This window comes from Melospiza melodia, chromosome 24 (assembly GCF_035770615.1).
Source record: "Melospiza melodia melodia isolate bMelMel2 chromosome 24, bMelMel2.pri, whole genome shotgun sequence".
NCBI lineage: Eukaryota > Metazoa > Chordata > Aves > Passeriformes > Passerellidae > Melospiza > Melospiza melodia.
The window spans coordinates 6,607,439-6,631,293 of NC_086217.1; the positions used below are offsets into that span (position 1 = coordinate 6,607,439).

A 23,855-nucleotide genomic window follows, 5' to 3' on the forward strand; every position below is an offset into this window, starting at 1 on the left:
TGTGGCAGGCTTGAATATGCATCTCCCAGAAAATAAAAGATATGGAGGCTTTCATTGAGTTTTCTTATAAAAAGTAATGTTTATTATTCAGTAAAACCAGTGACTTTCAGTTAATAGTAAAAATATTTTTTCAGATATATTCTACATGTGATCTTAGCACTGAACAAATACAGACTGCTCAATTTTCCAAAAAGTCTGAAATGGGTTGTCCAGGCACATTATTGAAAGTTCTATGGCTGTAAATAGTCATTTATTAAAACAGTATTTGCTCTATTTGTTCCTTACATTACAGAATAGATTTCCCAAACTATGAGGTGATTGGAGAGTAATCCAGGGCTACAGTGATATCCTGAATATACCATCAGAACAGACATTAGATCAATGGTGTTTGGAAAATGTAAGAAGCAGCAAGGTGAATAGTTTCTGTAGAAAAATTCCCCACTCAGCTTTGACAGTGTTCCTCAACATTTTACCAAATCTCAGCTGGCACTGCTGGAAGCAGCCAGGCATTCTTGGGTGCTATCAAACTGACACCCGCCTTTCATTAAGCACCAAAACCAAAGGCAAATAAGGTCAGCATAGTCACTGCAGACTTTCTCCCATCCCATTAAATCACAGTTTTGCAGTGTGTTGGCCAAGACTCTCGCACGTCTTTGTTCACATAAATGTACAGCCACGAAACAAAGGGGAACAGGGCAACAACAACTGCAGCAACCAAACGAGCTCCTCCCAGGGGACTCCTGTAACAGAACAAATCCAACAGAGCTGCTTCAAATCACTGAATCTCTGAGGCTGGAAAAGACCTCCACGATCATCAGGTCCAACTTTGCATACCACCACACCCACCAAACCCTACAGAGTAGTGCCACATCCAGTGATTTTTTTGTGAACACTTCCAAGGAATGGTGACTCCACCACCTCCCTGAGCAGCCTGTGCCAATGTCTGACCTCTCTTTCAGTGAAGGAATTTTCCCTAGAATCTAATCTCAGCCTCCCCTGGCACAGCTTGAGGCTGTTTCAACTGGTCCTGTCACTGTTCCCTGGAAGCAGAGCCTCACCCCTACCAGGCTGCACCCTCCTGTCAGAGAGTTTTAGACTGAAAAGCTCCCCCCTGAGCCTCCTTTTCTGCAGACTGAGCCACCCCAGCTCCCCTGGTGACTCCTGGTGTTCCAGACCCTTCCCCAACTCTGTTCCCTTCACTTCTAGTCCCTCAAAGTCCTTTTTGAAGTGAGGTGCTCAAACCAGACCCCAGGACTGGAGGTGCCTCAGCAGTGCCAGCACAGGGGACAAGCACTGACCACACCATGATGGGACAGCCCAGGATGTCCCTGCCCACTGCTGCAGCCACCACATAACAATCACATCAGCCTGCAGCTGGGAAGAGCAGAGAGCCCTTGCCCAATTTAATGGGGCTCCTATGGATGTATCACCAGTCTTTTCTGGAGAGGCACAAAGAATTTTCAGACAACTCAGGCTACAGAAACTAGCTGGAATTAAATAAAGCACCTTAAGTAATGGGAAAATTCCCCTATGATGGCAGGGGGACAAAAAAAGTGCTTCATGTAGCCTTACATTCCCCCCTGACCCAAATTTATCTGTGCAAGATCCTCCAGGCTGCTACTGCTTGGGCACCTGGCAGGTTCAGAGGGTGACATGAAACAGCAAAACAAGCTGCCAAAATCAGCTGTGTGTTTTCAAGGAGCTAGTCACTAAATGTGAACATTGGAATGCATTATAAAAAAAGAGAAAATAAAACTTACTTTGCTGAACTGCGGCAAAGACTCATCCATATTGTAATAATCACCAGGCCAAACAATTCTCTAAAAAGCCAAACAAAAAACAGATCAGAAAATAATACAAACAGATGTTTATGTTCCTACAATACAAATTTTGCCTCCAAAACAGTAGTGGCTGCTCCTTTGGAGTAGTTACTAGAATTATAAAGGTATTTACAAAGAGCAACTTTGCTTCACACCACAAATCTACAAATCGACATGACAGCTAAACAGCTGCAGAAATTCCTGCCTCCACATTTTGTTCTACTGCTGGATTTATATTCCATAGTACATTTTTCTCATTAACACAGGCAAAGCAGGCACATTTCTCTCATTGAAACCGAGCAAAGCAACATTCCAGTTTTCCAGACTGTGATTAGGTACAGAAGTAGCTGCCAGGGCTTCACTTCAGTACTTTACAAGCACCTACTTTTTACACACCTCAATGTCCAGGTGAGAAATTCTCCCTTGTCCTCCATCCCTTGGAGGACTCAGCAGCCCATGCCAGATAAACATGAATTTGGTATCGCCTCAAGAGTTCCTAAAACATTACCACTCCTTCAGATCCAGGAAAAGAGCACAAAGCTGTTTCACTGCACTTGTGCCCTGGTGTCTGAAAGCCAGACAAGTAAATCCAACTGCCACAATCAGGGAGGCAATGACTGTTCCCTTCCCTGTGCCCAAGCAGTCACTGGTTTGGAGCGTTATGGTCCCTCCTCTTTGGTCTGATTCCTCTGGACCAACAGCTCTCACTGCAACAGCCCAGGAAATAAAGTTTTGGAAGGTGACACCAGGAGGAGATGGCCTGGTGAGTTGGATTTGGGCAGGGGCACATAAAACCCACTGCTTACCTGCCTTCCTCTTCATGAAAAATGTTTCCTTGAGCATAAGCAAACAAAGAGCAAGACAAGGCAATGGTCCCAACAACACAGCCAGCAGAATGAAGGTCACAGAGATTCCTCCAAACACCATTGTCTGCAGAAAAAAACAGACTGTCAACCACTATCATGAAGAATGAAGTAAACCCATCTGGGTCTTCCACAGACCTGAATGGCAAATACCCCTTGGTGAATTTACATAAACATGAAGTTTTACGGAAGTTGTGCTATTATAATCTTTATTTTCCACAGATCTGGGCACAAGGAAAACCCTGACTATGAGTTTAACACGCAGATTCTATTGAACAGCCAAAACCTCCCCAGCAATATTCAAGACTCATGAGTTCTGAACTTAGGAATGCTGCTACTTTATGTGCTTAAGGTGGCCAGAATGCCAAGAGACTGCAATAGTGTAAAATAGTGTAATTTGTGAAATACCATGCACTCCTGAAGGTTTTCTTTTTAAAGTGTGATTTTAGTTTATTCAGCATAAGTATTCATCCAGAACAGATGCAGTTACTTTATATAAATATATTTTATGTATATAAAATGGCTTTTTAAAAATTATTTCCACTGAATTAAAATACAAAAATCTTAAATACAAAAACCTTAACTATGTTCTGAAGACTTGAAACAAATCTCATCTGAATGATCCTCTGAACTGCTCTTGGCCCCACCACACACACCCTTGGAAACACAGCCTTTGAATGTTCCTGCCCATGGCTCTGTGGGGCAGCTGCAATACCTGGCACTGAACAAGACCTTTAGCACTTTCATGGGACTGTGCAAAGCTCAGCTGCTTTTGCACGAGGCAGATAAACAAAAACAGATTTACAACAACGAAACAAAGTCAATTGCTAAGGTCAGCACAGAGCCAGGTTCAGAGCATGCTCCCAGGTGTTCTAGAAGGCTTTAAGCTGGAATTGGGGTGCAAAGGCAGGTCCATCCCAGCAACTGGGCTTTCTGCTGGGCTCCTCTCCTCACCTGCAGCCACCAGCACTAAAGCAATGACCAGCTTCTCTAGAAATAGGTTCTGCAGCTTTTTGCCCTCAGAAGGTAGTAGGATGTGTTTCTACACAGCCTGACTTTAATCTATGACTCAATTTAAAAAGAAAAAAAAAAGCAAAACCTTTTGAGGGCAAAATCTGAGCAGAGCCTGTTTTGCACACCAGTATCATACCTGTTATTGAAGGGTTGATGCTGACAAGCAGTGTCAGGGCAGCTGGCACTAAGTAGACAACCTGTTAATGACATAAATCTACTCGGTATTAAAACTTAGCAAGCTCAGGAAGCAGAAGTGCCCAGCCACAGCAGCACTTTTCCCCTTTGCACAGTTTGTCAGAGGCACAGAGCACATCTCAGTCCCTCGCCCTCCAGCATGCCATGGCATTGCTGGTGCTCATCTTCACCATCACCACCCAAAATCCCGGGCCATCAGCCCACAGCCAGCCCTTGCTCCTGCCTTATAGAATACTGACCAAGCACTGCAGAGCCCCTTCCCTGAATCCTGACCCTCCCCAGACCCTCCACCCGCGCTGGGGCGTTTTGTCCCCTTTGGTGCCGCTGTCAGCGGGGCTCACACACCGCAGGGCACGCAGCAGCCCCTGTCGCACACACAGTCTGTCCCTGTCACCCGCAGTGCCCAGCCCAGGCAATGCTCAGAGCCCGAGGCAGGGCGGGCACCGGAGCGGGGTCGCTCCCGTTCCTCGGCGGCTCCCGCTGGAGACCCAAGGCGAGCCCAGGGCCACGGGCACAGCGGGGCAGGAGCAGCGGGAGCGGCTCGGGGCGCTCTGCACAGGCAAGCGATGCTCTGCAGGGCCAGATCTGGGGTGAAACAAGGCAGATCCTGGAAGCACGGTGGGATTCCAGCCGTCGCTGCAGTACAGACATCGCTTTCCCGGCGCTGCCCGCTCCTCATCTGGGAGCAGGGACGTTTCCTCCGGCAGCCCCGCATCGGACGGGCCGCAGCGGAGCGGGGCTGGGACCTCTGGGCAGGAGGTGCCGAAGGGGACGGGAAGGGAAGGGCGGCCCGTACTCACCGTCCACAGCCCCGCGTCGGGGTCGTTCACCTGCAGCGGGAGGCGCGCACTGAGACCCCGCAGCCCCCGGCCTGGCCGGGGCCGCGCTCCGCCGGAGGGGAGCGGAGGGGACGGGAGGGGAGCCCCGGCCTCACCTGCACGGCGGCCGCCAGCCCGAAGAAGGCGGCCATGAGGAGATTGCAGAGCCGCCACAGCCGCGCCGCCATGGCCGGGGCGGGACAGAAGGGACGGACAGAGGGACGGACAGAGGGACGGACAGAGGGCGGGACGCGGGCGGGCCACGGCCCCGATCCCGATCCCGATCCCGGGGCTGATCCCGATTCCGATCCCCCATCCCAATCCCGATCCCCCATCCCGATCCCCGATTCCTATCCCGATCCCCGCCCTGATCCCGATCCCCCATCCCGATCCTCGCCCCGATCCCCATCCCCGATTCCCGATCCGATTCCCGATCCTGCTACTGATCCCGATCCCGACCCCAATACCCATCCCCAATTCCCATCCCCATCCCGGCCCCAGTCCCGATTCCGAACCCGGCCCCGACCCCCATCCCCGACCCCCATTCCCCGATCCCCATCAACATCCTCATTCCCATCCCGGCCCTGATCCCCGATTCCCATCCCCATCCTATCGCGGCCCTGATCCCCATCACCGTCCCCATCCCGATCCCAATCCCCATCCCCATCCCCATCCCCATCCCCATCTCTATCCCGATCCCAATCCCGGCCCCGATCCCAATCTCGGGCAGCACTGCAATATTTCAAGGATGGGCAGGCCCTGGCACAGGGTGCCCAGAGCAGCTGAGGCTGCCCCTGGATCCCTGGCAGTGCCCAAGGCCAGGTTGAACAGGGCTTGGAGCAGCCTGGGACAGTGGGAGGTGTCCCTGCCAGGGCAGGAGGCTAAATGAGTTGGGTTTTAAAACAGCTTCCAACCCAAACCACTTTGTGATTTTTGTAATGGTTCAGAAATAGTTTTGTGTTCAAGAGATTCAGTCATTTTGTGAAGTCTGGAGAACCAAAAAGGATATTGTTCAGAAGAATAGCATTGTGCCATTGTTCTCTGATTATTTATGATGAAAAGTGATAATAAGTGATGAATTGAAAGTTGGTCCTTTAGAAATGTGATATTTACCAAAACCAAGCCTCTGTGAGATCATGTCTCCCACCAATTTCATACAGTTCCCTCAGCACCCAACAGAATCAGGTCTTGCTGAATTGTTGTGTGGAGGACATGTAAACATGCTCACATTTGTGGAGAGGATTCATTCTCATCTTATTTTTAACTGAGTCTTTCCTTGAGCAGGTTACAAGAGATGAAATTACTGCATTTAAAGCCACAGAGAAGCAAGAGTTGTCTTTGTGAGAGTCCCTATCCCTCACCTCAAAAAAAAAGCAGAACTCTAGTAATAAATCACCTTCATGCCTTGTTTCCAGGTCAAAGATAGGCTCTTGAATGTATTTTCTAACAGAGGGGAAGTAATTTCAGGCTAGAAAATGAAAATGTCATGGATTAAAAAGCAACAGTGTTGATAAAAGTGTAAGAAGAATGTAAGAGCATAACTTTCATTAGCATAATAATTATTAGCATAATATGATAGGAAAATAAAAGCAGCCAAGCTTTTCAGGCACACCAGTTCTTTGTGTGGGAAACAAAATTATGAGTCACTGCCCATTTTTTCCAACCATACTAGCTGATCTTCAATGTGAAAATTAATCTGTGATGAATCTTTGGATCTTTAATTTGTCTGATCACAAGCTATTGTGCAAATTTGCACAGCCCACCTAGTTTCTGTCATGGCTGGGCTGCTCCTTGACATCTCATGGGCTGCACAGTCAGGAGGGGAGAGAGAGCAGACGGGAGAAGCTGATGGAGACTGGGAAGGAAGCAGAGGAACAGCTGGGCAGACACATCCAGGGCCCTGTGTGGTGTGGGACAGGACTCTGCTGAGGGGAAGGGAGGGCTGGGCTGGCAGAAAGCAGCTTCTAATGGGCACTTGGGAGGCATGGCATGGAAGGCTTGGCAATCCTTGAATCCAAAGTTCAGTGACACAAGAGCAAGGGAAGGCAAAAGGCCCCTCTGTCTCTCCTGAGGATATGGTTGGAAGGAGGGATTGGTTTAGCAACTGTGGTGTTCTTTGTTGCTCTAATTCACAGAATCACAGGACATTCTGAGCTGGAAGGAACCCATAAGGATCACAGAGTCCAGCTCTTGAGTGGATGGCCCATACAGGGATCACACCCACAACCTTCATGTCAGCATCATGCTCTGGCCAGTTGAGCTAAATGGGATTCAAAAGCAATCAGGCTGTAACACGTCTTAGAAATAAAAACGTCTTTCAGCGCTGGGTGCGCTTATCGCAAAGAAAAGGTCGGGGCTGTTCCCTTTAAAGCTTTACCAGCTATCCTGAGCGAGCACTTCCTCCGGCACCCGCTGCAGGACACAGCAGGCTGCGTCGGCTGGAGGCAATACTGACTTCTCCCATGAGAGGGAGGCCAAGAACCTTCAGTATCCTTGAGTGGAACTTGAGCTACTTGTTCCTCGATATTAGACAAAACATCTTCTCTCTTTATGACTCTCTGGATCTGCTACTCAGCCCAGAGCAGCCCGAGTTTATCTTCACTGAGGCAACTCCACCTGTAAAGAACAGAGGCAGCAGGGATGGGTCCTGCAGCCAAGCTGTGATATTGAGAGTCAGGATTTTCCCAGGAGCCTCTACCAGAGGTTTTACTGCACCACAGCCACAGTCACCCATCACAGTGACCCATTTCATAATGGCCCTCATTCTTGTGTCCTGAATGGTCACAGATTGGATCAAAGGTGATTAAAAGGCTCTGGGTGGGCAGGTGAAGGGTTCAAGGCCTTTGGTGAGTTCCTGGCTGCAGAACCCTGACTGCAATTCCAATGGGGACATCTGGAGATAAATGCATGGTTGCACAGCTGATATTGCCAAAAGGGCTCTGGGTTTATTTCCTTAACTGGTGGGTCAGGAGCCAGCAGCAGGGAAGGATGGGGCTCACCTTCCTGAGAATGGGAGCAGCCCTGTGTTCCCTGATTGAACAGCTTCAGAGGACACATTTTTGAAGTAAAGGCAAACCTATCCCAGAGATTGTCTTTGCTCAAGGACATGGGTGCACCAAGTGTGTAATGCAGAAGGACAGGGAAACATGATACGTACCTCAAGGAGATTTGATTTTTGGGTGGGAACAGCCTGTAATGTTGAGTTTCATATGTAATATTTGTTGTTAAATGACAATGCCACTGTATGTCATAGCTACCCTGAGCAGTGAGTATGGACTGCTCCAGATACACCAGCCATGGCCTAACTGAACAGATCCATCTTGGTGGGGATGGCCAGTGACTACTGAAATAATAGCTGTGCTCATGTAGAGTTATATGAATATATATGCATATAACATAGTTGGGAAATATAAGATATGGGCATGATGTAAATGGTACAGAATAAACCAGGATGATGTCCTGGGTGCAGAGAGAAGGGCATACCAGGAAAAAATGCAGACAAACCACTCTCATGTCCTGGTGTGGCACAATGTTTTAGGAGTAAAGTGATGAGTAACAGATGTCACACCTATTGACTTCAGGAAGGTTTTTAACATTGGCTGTCCTGACCCCTTCTTAAGAAGATACAAGGGCAGGGTGAGTGTAAAACTGGTGAGATCATTGTACCTCAAGTGCTAATTATCAGTGTTTGTCAAAATGGAAGGACATATTCATAGGATTTTTGCAGGGGTCCGTTCTGATGCCAGATCTTTTTAATTACTTCAGTTAACAGCCTAGATGATTAACACCCATGATCGCCTTATTAAATCTGCTAATTACTCCAGATTGTTGAGGACAGCAAAGACAAAATGATTCAGATGGAGAAATGGCCTGTATAATCTACAGGGCAATATTCAACAGATACAACTCCCAGCATTACTTTTATGAGCAGTGAGCAACATAGGTTCAGGTGAGGGAACTGGGTGGATGCAGTTTTCAAAAAAAAAAAAAAACCCCAGCAACCCAAAAAACACTCCTGCTCCCCCAAAAAAGAAGACTCTACAGTGTACTGGAGAGCAAACTGAACACCAGCAATGGAAAAGGCAAACACCATCCTGGAGCATGTGAGCTGTAGCCTCCAAGGCAAGCTGGCATAGCATACCTAGCTAGGGATACTGTACTTCAAAAAATGCAGAGGGACAGAGGAAAAAAATCCAAGGAGGTCAGTGAGGAAGCTGAGAGGCTCAGGAAACATGGAGAAAGGCTGAAGGAAATGAATTGATGTAATGTGTAGAAGAGAAGGCTTGAGGCAAGGACAAGAAGAGAAATGTTGCAGTTCATCATTGCACATCATCAAGTGCCCAAGGGGTCATTTTGAAGAAGGCTATGGCCATAGTGATCAGGGCAGGATATAAAGGATTTGAAATTTAAAAAAAACCCTGAAGTTAGGCTTTTGGATCATGTTAGGATGTGTGCCAGAACAGATTGCTAGGGAATGGCATAATCCCCATCACTGGAGGTCTTTAAGGAAAGGTTTCACAAACATGTCAGAACAGGTATTGTTGATCCTCCTAGATTTGCAGTGAAGGAAAAGTATGGCATTAGCTAATCATAAGCAAACACATGTAGGTGGCACACAGCAGAAGTGGAAGTTGGTGTTTGCCAGGAGGCACTGGGTTTCTGCATCAAAGCCTGCAAGATGCCAGCCCTAGACCTGCCCTCAGGGGTTAATGCAGAACAGAAGGCTTAAGCAAAACAGGGAAGAGAAAGCAAAGATACGGAACTAGGGAAGGGAGTGTTTTTTGTGTCAGGACTGAACACAAAGGGTGATGGTTTGCGGTTCCTGGAGGCACTTCCAATGTGTGTTCAGGGCTGTATTATCACCTCCATGGTGACCTGGGCAATGGAGAGCAGGGAAAGAGTCCTCATTCTTCTAATCCAGCTCTTTCCTCGCCTCATCTCCATTCATAAAAGGGGTCAGTATTGTTTCTACTACAAAGATGAGGACACAAGGCCTCCTTTTAGGTGAAGGGACTCCCCTATGTCATGCAGCAGGCTGGAGAGGGACCACAGCAAAATTGAGGCAGCAATTTCACTGCTCTAATTCCCAGCATGTGCTGCCCCTATGACTAGGAGTGTGGAGGAATGGTCAGAAACCATGTGCTGGCATGAACAGCAGCGACCAAGAGAAGAAAGCAAACGAAGGGCAGACAGATGGTGGCAGGAAGAGGCTGATGCCCTGGGTGTCCGGGGAAGCACAGCACGGAGTTGTGCCCTGTGGTCCCGAGGGAGTCGGGAGAAGTTTGCAAGGGGCTGCCTGTGTGGGAGAAGCTCTAACCCCAGGGTGAAGATGAGGAATGCTCTAAAGCTGCTGGGGTCGGCTGCGGGGATGCGAGACAGGCCAGCAGATGTCCGGGCACCGCCGGCCGAGGGGCTGGCGGGGCCGAGCGCGGTGCGGGTTCCCCGCGGGCGGTGCCCCCCGGCCCGCGGGAGCGGGAGCGGACCCGCAGCACCGCCCGGGGATGCCCCGTCCCCCCGCGGGAGGCAGCGCCGCCTCCGCCCCGCCGCAGCGGTGCCGCAGGCGCGGGGCCCCGGCGGGGAGGGGTTTCGCGGCCCCAGCCGGGGGCGGACGGGCGGCGGGGCCGTGTGTCCTGCCCTGCCGGGGAGGGCCCTGCGCAGCGCCGCCGCCGCTGCTCCCGCTCCGCGCACAATGGCGACTCCCAGCCCCAGCGGCGGCTCCGGGGGGAGCGGGAGCGGGCCCGGCCCGGGCGCCGCCGGCAGCAGCAGCAGCAGCAGCATGCAGGGTAAGCACCGCCGGCCCGGGCAGCGCGGGGCCGTGCCGGGCCGGAGCCGCCGCAGGTCTCGCCCTGCCCGGGCCGCGGGGACCCCCGGGCGCTGCCGTTCGCGCCCCCCGCGCTGGGCCGCGGCTGTGCAGCGGCGCTGCCCGCGGGAATCCCCGGCCCCGGCTCGGCCCGACCCCGGCGGCCGCGCTCCGGGCCTGCCCCGCTGGCGGCCTGGCCGCGCCCGGCGCGCTCGGCGGGAGGAAGCGCGGCCCTGGCCCTGCTCGCCGGGGCTGCCGGGGCGCAGGGCCTGCCCGGAGCTCGGCCCCGGCCGCCGGGACAAAGGCCGGGCTGGACGCGGCTCCGGCCTCTCCCGGCGGGGAACGGTTGTGCGGCCGCTCGGGTGAGCGGTGCAGGCCGCGGCTGCAGCAGCAGCAGCAGCATCCCCGGGGGCGCCGGCCGGAGCCAAGTGCGCTGGGGGCGGCCCGTGCCCGCAGGAGCCCCGCGGGGCGGCCGGGCCGGGGCTGCGGCACCGCGGCACTGCCCCGGCCAGCCCGGCCCTCCGCCTCCGCTCTGGGCTTCTCTCGAGACGAACGTCTAAGTGGAATCAGTTCAGCGCGAACTTGCCGTTCAGTTTCATTCAGTTTCGTTCCGTTCCGATGGAAATTTACAGTGCTGCGGCGGGTCGTGTTGGTTTCCACCGGCACTTGTTGATGGTTGAGCAGCCTTGCAAAAACGGTGGATATTTGTTTTTCGGAAAGGCCTCAGCAAACCCTTTGAGTTTCTCCTTTAAAGTTAAAGCACTGAAATGTACTCTGTGCTTGAAAAAGATTTTAGGCCTTATTAGGCTGAGGTGGCACAGTGCTAGTTTGTTTGTTTGTTTAAATTAAATACAGTGATGGTTATATTAAAGAAGCAGTTTACCCTGTTTTGGGAAACTGGAAGGTTGCTCTCTCTGTGACAGAAGTGTGGGTACTGTTGTGAAATAATGTTTGTCACTGTTATTTGCTGTATTCTGTGTTGGCCTTGGTATGGACTGTGCTGAGACTGGTGGGGACTTGTTTGGGCAGAGAACTGATGGTTCAACTGAAGAGCTTGGTATATTTGGAGTAAAAAGGTGAATTTTGGCTCCTTGTAGCTTCCTCTGCACGAAGGATTGGGTACCTTTTGGGCCTTGTCAAGGTAGTGTTATGCATCTTTCAAAAACCTGAATCCCAGGCTTTGTGCATTAAATGCATGGATTAAAAACTTTACCATAATATGCTGAAACAGTTGTGATTTAATAAGAACAAGCTTCCTTCTTGTAGTGCAGTTAAAACTGTCAGAGTTGCCTATTGTATTTCCACCTGACCCATTTCTCGTATTTGAGTTGTTCCTCTGAATCACCTGGATGTTCCAAGGCTGAGAGTTGGTTTTGCACCCTGGCACCTGTGATGCCCTATGAGCTTGTGGTGATGCAGCATCTGCATGCTGTGTCCACTGGAAGAAGGGCACTTGGTTCTGCTGTAGCTGGCTAGGGTGGCTGTTTAAATATGGATCCAGGACCATGGGCTAGTGTGATGATGCCCAAGTGCTGGTGGCTTTCCCTAACAGGTGAGTGTTCAGGTGTCCCAGGAGGAGCTGTGTGTGGGATCCTGGCTGGGCTCTGGAGCAGCAGGCTGCTGTGACTGGAATGTTCCTGGAACATGCAAGAAACTGAGAAGCTGAGCTGCCACAGCACCTGGGTGGGATGGGAAGGGGCTGCATGTGGCTGCAGGTGGTGTACAGGCTGCTGGGCGGCTCTGGCTGCTCTCCAAGATGCACAGTGCCTTTGCCCACAACACGAGTTCCTGTTGATGCCAAGGCAAGCCGAGCTGGACAAAGAAAACCCCCACAAAAGTGTTGAGCAGTTGGGAAGCCCAGCTTGTGCTTGTGGTGGGGCTGGGCAGGCACTGGAGCAAGGGAGGTGCAGGAATGCATTGCTGTGTGGGGAGAAGAGTAGGTAGGACTGCATCAGTGTCGATTTAATTGGCTTAAACAGCATGGCAAGGTGGAGCAGGGAAGTCATTAAGCTGGAAACAAGTAATTATATTTAAAAAAAAAAAAGTTTTGCGCAGTTAATTTTCAGCCACAAACACTCTGACCTGGCTTGTGCAACTGCTTTTTTGAAGGAGGTGGGAGTTGGAGAGGGTGGAACTCCTGTGCCAAAGGGCTGTGACAGTGCTCCCCTGGACAGCAGCCTGTTGCTTTTGGAGACCTTGCCCAGAGGCCATGTGCTTGGGCAAGCTCACCTGAGGTGAGAGTCCCTTGCAGGAGGTTTCTGTGTTGGTGTCAAGGCTGGCAGTTTTATAAGGAGTGTCAGCTGTCAGGCCTTGGGAGCAGGGAAGAGTTGTGAGGATGGTGGTACAGGGGAGGAGTCTTCAGAGAAATTGATGTCCAGGGCAAGGGCAGCAGATCCAGAAGGTCTCTGCAGGCCACCCAGTTTTGGTTTTAATTCTGTATCCTACAGGATTTTTGATTCACACAGGCTGAAGTCCTCCAGGTGTCAATGCAGAAGTGAAGGGACACTGCCCTTGTGCTGGGCTCACTGTGCAGCCATGGCTCTCAAGCCTGATGACCAAGCAAGGGGTTGCTTTAGACCTTGTTATTATTCACCCTTATTCTGCATGTCCCAGCTTCACTCTCATGTCTTCTCTTGGCTACCTGGATCAGCTGCCCATGCCAAAGGACCTGGACCTTTTTTCTTTCCAAAGAATCCCCTGGCCAGTGCAATGGTGTTGTGTTCATGGCACAGCTTGGTGACAAAGGAGAGCTGGAATTCTGAGTATTAAAATAGAGTCTATTCCATAATTTTTTAAATGTCTGTTGCGTGCACACTAAATGAAGTTTGTCCAATGCTGGTGATGGGTGGTGAAGTTGTTCTTACTCATGTGTAATGTTAGAATTCAGGAACAGTCCTGAGTATTTAGTGTCCTGGATGTTTTGTGGAGGAAACAGATTCTGTGGGAAGTAGGATGCCTTTGACAGTGATTTAAGGAAAAAACAGTACCCAAATTGTAATTGGAGCAATTTTGTGTTTCTCTCATTGCCAAAATCAGTAATAGTCATTACTGCTAACATTACTCAGAAAATGATAATTTGAAGAAAGGTGGTATGAAATCTAGAAATGTAGTTTATTCCAAGGCATGGGGAGAATTTTGATTCTAATTAAAACCTGTGGAGTCACTCATCCTAACTACAGTGCCAAAGAGGAACTGGAACCACTTATAACTGATGATTGTGGAATCAGCTCAGCTGCATTGGGCATTCGGGAGGACTGGAGGCAACTGGGACTTCTCCAAATACTCACTCTCACTGCCTGGTGTGCTCTGGTGTCGTTAAAAAGCAAAGCAGAGCTACTGTGTGTGTCTTCTCAGAGTGTACATCATGGCTGAAATGTGTTGGGTGGGAATTCCTGACCAGAATTTGGGATTCTCAGTTCCCTTTGTGTGTGTGGTCCCATTTGCTCCCTCATTGATGTCTTTGCCCTCTTCATCTGACTCCAGCCATTTTAGCAGAAAATCAGAGGAGGTGTGTCTCTGGTGAGAGTGTCCTTTGTGGGTAGGAGGCAGGGAGCCTGGACAGGGAGGTTGTTAGGAGGTGTCTGAGTGCATGAGGAGATGAACCAGAGCCCCTCTCTTACCCTTGGGTGCCATTCATGACATCAGTGGTTTACTGAAGGTGGGTGATCAGTTCCTATTTACAAGGAAACTCTGTCCTGTACCTTTTTTTCTGGCAGAAAAAAGCTGCTGGGAGGCTTTTTGAGAGGTCAGGAATTGTTCATGTTTGTGATGGGCTCTGTCAGCCACTGTGGTCAGGTGAATTTGGTGTGGGTGTGTGATGTGCACTGTGTCAATGGGGTAGTGAATATTGCTTGAAACCATTTGTGAGCTCGCTGAAACTGGACTGATCCTCAGTGTGGGAATTCAGTAAGAGATTCCATGGTTCCCATATCCTCCTCTATTGCTTGCTGCCTTGGTGAGTGCATGGGGTGACTGGAGCTGCTCCCCTCCCCACTCTTGCCCTTGGTGGAATTATCAAACCATGTGTGTAAGCAGGCAGCACTGATGCAGGCTGACTCTGGCAGATTGATGGGTGTATGTCTACTTGGACATATTTGCATTTGTTAAGAGCACTAAAAGTTGTGAGATGAGCAAATCAGTGTGTTTTAGTTCATTTCTGCCCCCAGTTTATTCCTGTATGGGCCTTATGGCCTTGTCTGCTTTGTGTTTGAGTCTTGGTGTAAGCTTGTGTGTGTAGGGTTGTATTGGTATGTGGGCATATGGTTTTGCATTTTGCGTTTCAATTTTCTTTTACTTTGAATCAACTGATGGTTTTGATATCTCTGTTTTTCTGGTAAAGGGGCAGCCCAAAAGTACTAGTTAGTCTCCTCAGATGCTGGGAGGTTTTTTCAGTTATTTTATGCTGATCTGAGGAAGCCAGGAGGTGTGGAAGTGACTGTTGCCCATCAAAATGAGAGTTATCCTGCAAGAGAAAGATGAGTTTTGTGAGGAAGCAGAAGAAGCCAGAATGTGTGCTTTCCAAACTTCATGTTGTTGAGGAGTCCCTGAAATGAAATTTGTGTGTATGTAGTGAAGCACTGATTACAGGAATCTTGTGTAACCATATCAAGTTCTCTGTGTATCAAACACACATAAACAGCTTTTTAGCATCATGCAGCTTTGAAGTTGGATGTCTTCTGTTGGATTTAGGCTTGATAAGATTTTGTGTGAAAGAAAATGTGGAGGTCTGCTTCCTGGTGGAGGAAGCAGGCTAACTGTTGTAGCCTTTAGATACTGGAAGGGAAAACTGTGTGGGGAGAAGAAGCTGTGCAGGGTGTCTGTGTAGTGCTCTGCCCTGTGGATAGGAACTAGCAGCAAATATCCATTCCAGGCTCCACTGAAGTGGTGTTTATAAAGAAGGTATAAAAATCTCTGAATGGATGTGATGCTTCTGGCATCGTCTTAAAGGCTGGAGGGCGTCTGGAGCAGCATTGGGCAGGTGCTGGTGGTGTTCCCTGCTCTCATGTACCTCATTTGAAATGGGCTTCATTGCATTTAATTGCCTCCTTAGATGTACATGTGTGTCTTGCCCTTCTGCCTTGTACTCAGACTTGCAGCATCCACTCAGAAAGGTGAGGATTGCTGTGCTGCAGCAGCAGGCTGAGGAAAACCTGCCTGATACTGGCAGTTGAGCCTTTTCACTGTGGTTCAGGAAGTATCACCTTGGAATATTGGCTTCTTCATGGATATTCTGGTCAGAATAGATTACTTGTATTATTGTGCAGTGTTGTCTGCTGCCCTTGGAGAGATGAACAAATGTCTTGGGGATTCCTTTGATGATGCTGGTCATTTATGGTTGCTGGGCTGTAACATCTCTTCTGCATTGAGAAACTGAGTTCCTCCAATGACACTCATTCAAAAGAATCTGTGTATTTAAGTCTATTTGCCTAAGAGTTAATGCATTTTTAAACTGTTTTTATATCAGTTTGGTTGATTTCTGGTTTTGGTTCTGCCTTTGCAGTTCTGCTGCTTCTTCTTTGGTCAATGCCTTCAGTAATGTGAATCTTGCACTGTGTTATTCCAGGCTGCTGGTGTTCCCTGCAAAGGGCTTTTGTCTGTCTTCTGGGTACTCAGGTTTCTTTTCATGTTGTGGATTTGTTTGATTGCAGAAGGGATGTGTGAGCAAGGGGTAAATGACAGTACAGTGCTTGTTGAGCACGGAAAAATGTCTTTAAAAAGATGTGTTACTGTTGCTGGTTTACTGAATGTGCAATAGTTATAGTAAATCCCTGGAGAGAGACACTTCACCTGTGTTTCTTCAGTTCAGTTCATAGATAAGTTGAATACTGTGTCTGCTAGGCTGAGAATGGAACAGCTATTGCATGTTCTTTGTCCCTCTGATATGGAGGATGTCTGCAACATGAGTTTGAGGCTCACCCCTTGCAGTTGGCACTGACTTGGCTGTCAAAATATTGAAATGCTTGATTATCCAAACCAAAGAGAAGGAAAGTGCTCAGAGTTATCCTGGAGGTGCTGAGGGGTTAAGCCATTGTTCATAAAATGTGAAATGCAGGGAGAGTGGGTTTCATCCCATTCTCCTGGGACAGGATTGCAGGAAGGATTTGTGCAGCCTTGGACCTTTTTTTTTTTACTCATGGTTATGTTAGTGTCTGAACAAGACAAAATAATTTTTGCTGTGACTCTGCACCCTGTTTTCTACCCCCACCCACGTCTTTGTACTGCTGCTGAGTTGTTGGACAAGTTATCTCAGTTACAGGTCTCTTGCTGAGGTTTGCTAGGTGGATTTATGTAAACTGTATATGAGATGCTTGGAAAACTGCCACTGCAGGTGACAGTTCATGTGACAGCCTGTCAAAGGGGTGCTCCTGTGCTACCAGCACTTAACTGACTGCACAAGCTGGATGAATGGACCTTTTATATACATGTACCTTTAACATAAGCATCTGTTTGTTCACCTTGTAGGCATGCTCCGTGTTGGACCATGTTTGTCCCCTTGCCTCATGCATGGTCCCAGCTCAGGACCCTCTTTGGAACTGTTTTCCCTCTTTGGAACTGTGTCTGAGTGAATTGGCCTTTTTCCTGAGACCCTGAAGCTGAAGGGAAGGATAGACTGCAGGGAGAATTGCAGTAGGAGAGACTTAAACCAACTCCTGGGATTTAATATGATAAACTCAGAGTACCCAGAGGACAGCAGAGATGTGTTTTAAACCAAAGTATGTAAAAGAAGACTGAAACTTTGGCAGCCAAAATACATTTGGAAATAATGATAAGGAGGGAAGGGAGAATTGAAAACTTGCTCTGCCTCAGCAGTGAAGCTTTGTCAGCCTGAGCATTTGCATTTTGGAGCTGGTGTTTTGGACAGTCTGTGGTGCTGACTTTGGTTCTAAACTTTTATTTTATGCTACATTAGTCTGGTTTTTATGGCCATCTGCAATCTTACTGGTTTTGCTTTTGTTTGAAGGGAAGCTTTAGATCTTGAAGCTCCCCATGGTGTGCACCCTGGTCTGCTTAGGTGGCTGTTTCTTCAAGATGAGTCCTGCAGTTCATGCAGGTGTAACATGTCTGTGTCTCCTCGTGGTTAGGTGGAAAGGTGCAAACGTGATTTTTATCAGATGTCATAGGTTTGTTTAAGCACAGTCCCAGTGGAGCTCTCTGCAGCCCTGTGGGGTGCCTGCTCCATGCCTGCACAGATCCTTTGCGAGGCATGTGAGGTATCATTGGCCTGGATTTGCATCAGGAGTATCATGTGATGCTGCAGAGCATCTTCCAAAATGTGTGACCTTGACACCTCAGGCTGTACCCTGGGTGCTGAGATCTCTGCTATTGCTGTTAGTGAGGAAACACAACACAGCACGGTGTTGCCAAGTATCAGTGCCCATTCCTCTCCTGTTTCTCCTCTCAGGTGAGCTGACCTGCCGTGCACATGGGCGCTACAGTGACAGTGTTCAGTGGGTATGAGCATCAAGGGAGATTCGAGTATGTGTATTGCACAAATTGTGTATTTATTAGCTGCTAAATTGAGTTCCTCTTCTGCAAATCAAAGCCTTTACTGGAGGCAGGGCGAGCCCTCCAGGAAGCAGACAGCTCTGCTGGTCCTGGAGCAAACAAAGAGTCCAAGCGCCAGGAATTAGTCTGTGTTTTGAATAATTTATCTGATCTTTCTGAGGTGCTTCGGGAGATGCCCTGTGGCGTAAGGAGGACAGCTGTTGGGAGCAGACAGCTGAGCTGAATGGGAGTTTATCCTTTATCCCTTTTTGTCTAGGCTTTTTTTTTTTTTTCCTGTGGACCAGAAGGGTTGTGTGGTTTGCTTTGGACCTAATTCTCTGGAAGTGGGTCTCTGAAGTGAATTAGCTATCACTTTGCTTTTGGACCATAAAGCAAAGTGTTTGTACTTTGAAGAGGTTTGTGGACAGAGATAAAACAGTTTCCTTTAAAAACATATGGCTGTGTTGTTTGACCTGGGAGGGGTTGTGGACTAAGATGAAAGCGGTGCGTTTGGAAATCTCTTTGGGAAGCAGTGGGGCCATGTCGGAGTTTTCCTGTAGAGACCAGTTCCTCTCCTGAGCACTCAGTTCAGGACTTGGCCTTATGCCATACTCTGGAAACCTCATCCTACCTTTGCTACCCTCTTGTTTTCCCTTGTCCCACTCAGAAACCTGCATGGGCAGAAAGTAGCAAGGGGGAGGATGGTCAGAATGGCTTTGTGCAATGCTGGCCAGGAGATGAAGAGATGTTCTTCAAGGTCCTTTTTGCCTTGGGTAGCTGCAACAATCAGCGTGTGGAAAGTGGGCTATTATTTGCATGTCAGCTTTTAGAGCTGGTTTGCTTTGTGATTTGAGGAAGAGGTCAGCTTTCTGATCTGATCTAGCCCGGCTGTTGTCACTAGAAAGTGTGACACTAAGGTGTAAGTTAGTATGCAAGTTTACACAGAGGAGTTGTGAATGAGCTCAGACTTCTGCTGGAAGAAGAGAGGGTTGGATGCAAAGGTTTAGATATGTGCTGTTTTAAGCAGCAGCTTGGCAGTTCTTTCTGCACTGGAGCCACATGTTGTGGAATATCTGAACAAGCCTGCCAGCATTCTCCTGGAAATGCAAAATCTATTTTAAAATGTATTTCTAATTAATGTATTTCTTTTTGAGAGTAATAGCCTGGAGCTTATCTGCCCAGCTGGTTATGCCAGAGTCATAAATAGCCAGATAGGCTTTTTATGGGTTAAGTTTTGCCACTGTGTATCAGTGCTAGATATCATGGGGCTAAGAACAAAAATTTACTCTCTGGCCTGTTTCTGTGGTTTCATCCCTGCTGATCCTGCTGATGAGGACTGCAACTGAGCACATGGGAGAAGGATCTTGTCAGCAAGTGTGGAAGTGGCAGAGATTGAGACAGGAGTGGTGGGAGCTGGTGTCTGAGGCCCATGTGTGTCTGTCTGGAGGGTCCTGGCTTCCCCATCAGGGCCATCATTTGGAATCTTCTGTGAGTTGAAGAAATCCCCAGTCTGATTTGTTAGTATGGATGCTTTTTGCCTGCCCTACAAAAATACGGGAAATGAAGAATGTGTGAATTTCAATGAAGCCCTGCAATGTTTCTAGGTCTGGTAATTTGCTTTAATATAGACCGGCTTTAGTCAGGGCTGACTTGAATGGGAGCCTGGAACTGAACTGGCAGCAGGAACCCTGCTTCACCATGAGCTGCCAAAAGTCTGAGTGGCACCCTGCCCCATAGCAGGGCACTGTGCTGCTCTCACAGCACCTGGGACACAGTCCAGCAGCCACTTGTCCACAGTGTTGTTTCCACGTACTAAATAACAGCTTTCTGGGAAGGTTTGTGCAGGGTTTCCCTCCAGAGCTGAGTGGTACTCTGACTTCAGCAGCAGAGCTCTGACTGGCCAGTGTTCTCAGAATAATCCTGGGCTGGCATGTCCTGGCTCCTTGGGACCCAAACCAAACACAGATACTGCTTTGTGACAGCATTCTTCAACAGCTTGATGTCCTTGCTGTTGAGCAATGCAGAAATGGAGGGTGTAATAATGCTGGGGTTGTAATCTTCCTGTCCCTTCAGCATTGTGTTCAAGAGTTTTGGGTTTAGCAGCCAGCACAGGTTGCTCCATGGCAGCTGAGCTGGTAAAGAGGAAGTTTGGGTCATCTTCATCCAGGCTTCAGTAGTTGCTGCTGCTTTGCTGCCCAGCAGGATCATTGACTCGTGCCAGAAGGAAATTGAGTGCTCTTCCAACCTTGATGATTCAGTCCCAAGTATTGCAGTTGTTTTAGATGACTGTGGGTTTGATATGACCTGGTCCATGTTAGGGCTCAAAGAAATGCAATAACCTTTGGAAATCTCTTTGAAAAGAGAAAAATAATGACATATAGCAGCACAGTGGAAGAATTGTGTCTGCACTGCATGGGCACACACACATTCTGCTGGGACCAGCCGGAGACCAGCTAATGCCCTTATCCCCTGCTAAGGGAACTGGCAGGCTGGGTGCCCTGGGATTCCTATGACAAGTTTAATATTTTGTCTCCACTAGTTACCCCTTTTTACCTCATGCATAAGCATATCAGACTCCTCCTTAAAAACAGTTAGGACTCTTGGCTTTCAGTAGAGGATTTCAGTCATTAGCTGATAATACTCTTCCTGTTGCCACACCTTGGTGATTTCATGGCACCTGGGTAGCTGCTGCTCTGGCATCTTCAGCATGCATGTGCTGCTCCCTCTGTAGTGCCTGTGTCTCAGAGGTGTTTTAGGGTATGATGAAATTCCTGCCCTGGTGTGCCTTGGGCTGGGCAAGGAACCATCTCCTCTCTCCTTTCCAGCATGTGGGTGCTCTGTTCCCACTGATGGGATGTTATTTGGGGTATCTTTGGAGTTCACATTGTCTCTGGGCTTTGTTGATGGTTTTGCATGGAGCAGAAAACATGGGCAGCAAAGCCAGGTTGATATACCTCAGCTTCCCCCCTTCTCAGATGCCTCTGAGAGCAGCAGCACCAGGAGCAGAGTGAAGCTGTGCTGGTGCCACGAGCAGAGATGGCTCTTGCATCACTGACACAAAGTCATGCAGCTCCCACCTTCTCAGCAAAAGCTTGGGAGCCCTGCTGTCATGGAGAAGGTGAGCACCATAAACCATTGTGGTGAGCATGGAACAGGCAGGCAGCAGGTCTGGCTCTGCAAAGGTGGAAAACTTCTTTGTGGTGCTGGGACACCTTGCAGGAGCCAGGAGGGGACTCCTGGTGCTGTTGTGTGGGACAGTCAGTTTGTCTGCAGGGCTGGTGCACTATGTGGGACAGTCAGTTTGTATGCAGGGTTTCCTCCTGGAAGCTTGGAGGGAGAAGGAGTTAATGGGGACAAGGGCAAGGGAAGAAGATAGCTGGATCAGAGTTGGGGCTACTGGCTGGTATTTTTGCAGCGGTCTTCTGTTACCCAGTGAGAGCAGGGGATTAGCTGGGCAGACTCTCAGGCTCCTTCCGGACTCAGGGCCCGCCTGCCCTCTGCACACCAGGAGAGCTTTTTTACACAGACTTTCAAAATCCACTGCACTTGGGGAATTTTTATGGAGAGATTTTTATGGTGCTTATTTCTCTAGCAGCGCAATTTTGTGTTTGCTCCTGGTTATTTACCCTAGTAAAAGGGTAAACAGCAAGGTTGCTGCTTCCTGAGAGTGCAGTGGTGCTAAATTCCTCATGCACATTGCTGTAGTGCCTGCATCCCAGAGCCTGCTGGATCACACCTGCCTCTTCCAAATGTTGGTGGCTCGGGTCCTTGTCACTGCTCAGACTGGGAGCTTTGCCATGACCCGCCCCTTATATCAAGCAAGGGATCTGTACCCAGATCTGTAGTGTGGTTATCTGGTGTGATCTCTCTGTGATTGGGAAGAAATTTTTTGCTTGGGAAGAAATTATTCCCTATAAGGGAAATGAAAATTCCCCTTATAGGGAATAATTGAAATGAAAATGGAAAAGGGAAATTATTCCCTATGAGGGTGATGGGGCCCTAGCAGAGGTTGCCCAGAGCAGGTGTGGATGCCCCTGGATCTCTGGAAGTGTCCAAGGCCAGGTTGGATGGAGCTTGGAGCAACCTGGGATAGTAGGAGGTCCCTGCCATGGCAGGGGGTGGAATGAGATGGTCTTTAAAGTTTTCTCACCCAGTTTTGGCATTCTGTGAGTCTGGCTTGGCTGCTGGTGAGGGTGCAGAGGGGACTGCAGGCAGTGCTGCTTGCCCAGGTTGCTGTTGTACAGGTGAACTGTCATTGGCAGCACCTGAATTTCTCAAAATTCCTCATATGTATCCTCCCCTGCTCTGGGCAGGTGTCTCTGATGAAAATGTGGAACGCTGTGCTCCCCCAGGTCTGGTCATTTGCTGTGGTGGCAGTGCTGGAGATCTGGGCTTCTCTGAGAAACTGCCTGGGCATGAGCAGCTGGACCATCTGTTTTAAAATATTGTTTAATATGGGCAGGTTTGCTGCAAACTTTCAGCTTTCTGGGAATAAAACAATCTCTTCAGGCTTAAAGTTTGTTACTTCAGATGGTACCCGTGTCCTCTCCTTTCCTGCCAGATGCCAGTGTTTGTTCCCTGGGTCCTGATGATGGGACTGCTCTGTATATTCAAAGCAGTGCAGCCTAAAGTTTGATCAAAAAAATCAATTTTTGAAATGATTTTTAGAGTAAATGTTGAAAGATAAAAGGAGATTCTTAATGCTGGTGCTCTCCTTTGAGTGAATGGATGAGAAATGGTATTTTACTTTAGACTTTCAAAGAAGCTTCTGTGCCAAAGCACAAAATGAGAAAGCTATGCCTTTTTTTAGCATTATCCTTGCTTTTTTATCAATATTGGTACTGAAAATTTGCTTTTTCTTGCAGCTAACCAGATATTCCATTCTGCTCCTGAGAGAGCAACTGTTTCTCACATTGCTGGTGTAGCAAAAATTAATTAAGATTTCTTAAAAGGTCACCAGTTGTTGAGGTAGATCTGTGCCTTCTGCTTTGCCTGTGACATAAGGGTAGCACTGTTTATTTTACTTCTTGGTTGTTTTTTTTTTTTTTTTTTTAATGTAAATCTGAATTGTAGAAATCTTGTGCCTTTGCACTTCTTTCAATTAACGTAAAGATTTTTTTTGTTTTTGCTCCATATGCAAATTTGTTGCAGCAATTCTAATATCTGAAGAGATAATTGTTAATGCTTTTTAAACAGTATCTTTTATCTCGATATATCTTGTGATTGCTGTTCAGAGACATTCTTCTGAGATGCTGTATATAGAAAATCTTTTGTTGTCCATTACTTTTCACAGACTGGTGTTTTTCTGTCGTGGAAGAGCTGAGAAGGAGCTATGCTTCAGAGTTCCAGCCCAGAGTGAGCCCATGTGTCAGAATGGCTCCCCTAGGACAGAGTTGGAAAGCATCTATTTATTTTTAATAGCTTTCTATTAGCTCAGGATGTACAGATATTTAGGAAACTTGATGTTTGAAGCTGAAATTTCAAACCTCTTTTGCAAGCTAGAGCTCTGTGGCAGGAATTGGGTGTTAATTTATTTTTTCAAGTACTCCGTCAGTGCTTAGTAATTGTTGATGATGAAACTGGTGGCACTTAGAGAGGGCAGGAGGTGTCTGGCCTGGACCTGGCACAGGCTGGCACATACCTGTTAACTGATGGATTCTGCTGTGCCTCCACCTCTTTTCCTCAAGAAGAACATCTTTAATTGGAAGGTGGGGGTTATTTTGTGCTGAGAAGGAAAAGGCAGTTGCTGTTCTCTGTGCTGGAAGATCAAAGGGTTTTACTGGAGAGAGATGCTTTGCACATCCTCTGCTTGTTGTGAATGAAAGGAATGTAACACAGGTGTCTGAATTTCTCTTGTAAG

The 23,855-nt window shown here is 48.4% G+C and overlaps 2 protein-coding genes across 3 annotated transcripts in view; one reads left to right on the forward strand and one right to left on the reverse strand.

Annotated features, from left to right (window-relative positions):
- Positions 1 to 59: 59 nt before the first annotated feature.
- Positions 60 to 4,906, reverse strand: TMEM220 (transmembrane protein 220). Its single transcript, XM_063175707.1, has 6 exons — positions 4,827 to 4,906; positions 4,693 to 4,722; positions 3,834 to 3,894; positions 2,627 to 2,750; positions 1,761 to 1,820; positions 60 to 740 (listed from the first exon to the last, which is right to left on the reverse strand). The coding sequence occupies exons 1-6, from the start codon at positions 4,896 to 4,898 to the stop codon at positions 608 to 610; spliced, it is 480 nt and encodes a 159-aa protein (XP_063031777.1). The 5' UTR covers positions 4,899 to 4,906; the 3' UTR covers positions 60 to 607.
- A 5,460-nt stretch (positions 4,907 to 10,366) lies between these two features.
- Positions 10,367 to 23,855, forward strand: part of MAP2K4 (mitogen-activated protein kinase kinase 4) — a 62,105-nt gene continuing 48,616 nt past the window's right edge. For both annotated transcript variants that reach the window (XM_063176127.1, XM_063176128.1), the window contains exon 1: positions 10,367 to 10,493. In XM_063176127.1, coding sequence (XP_063032197.1) covers positions 10,400 to 10,493 — 94 coding nt within the window. In that variant the 5' untranslated portion in view covers positions 10,367 to 10,399. The remainder of the gene's footprint in view (positions 10,494 to 23,855) is intronic.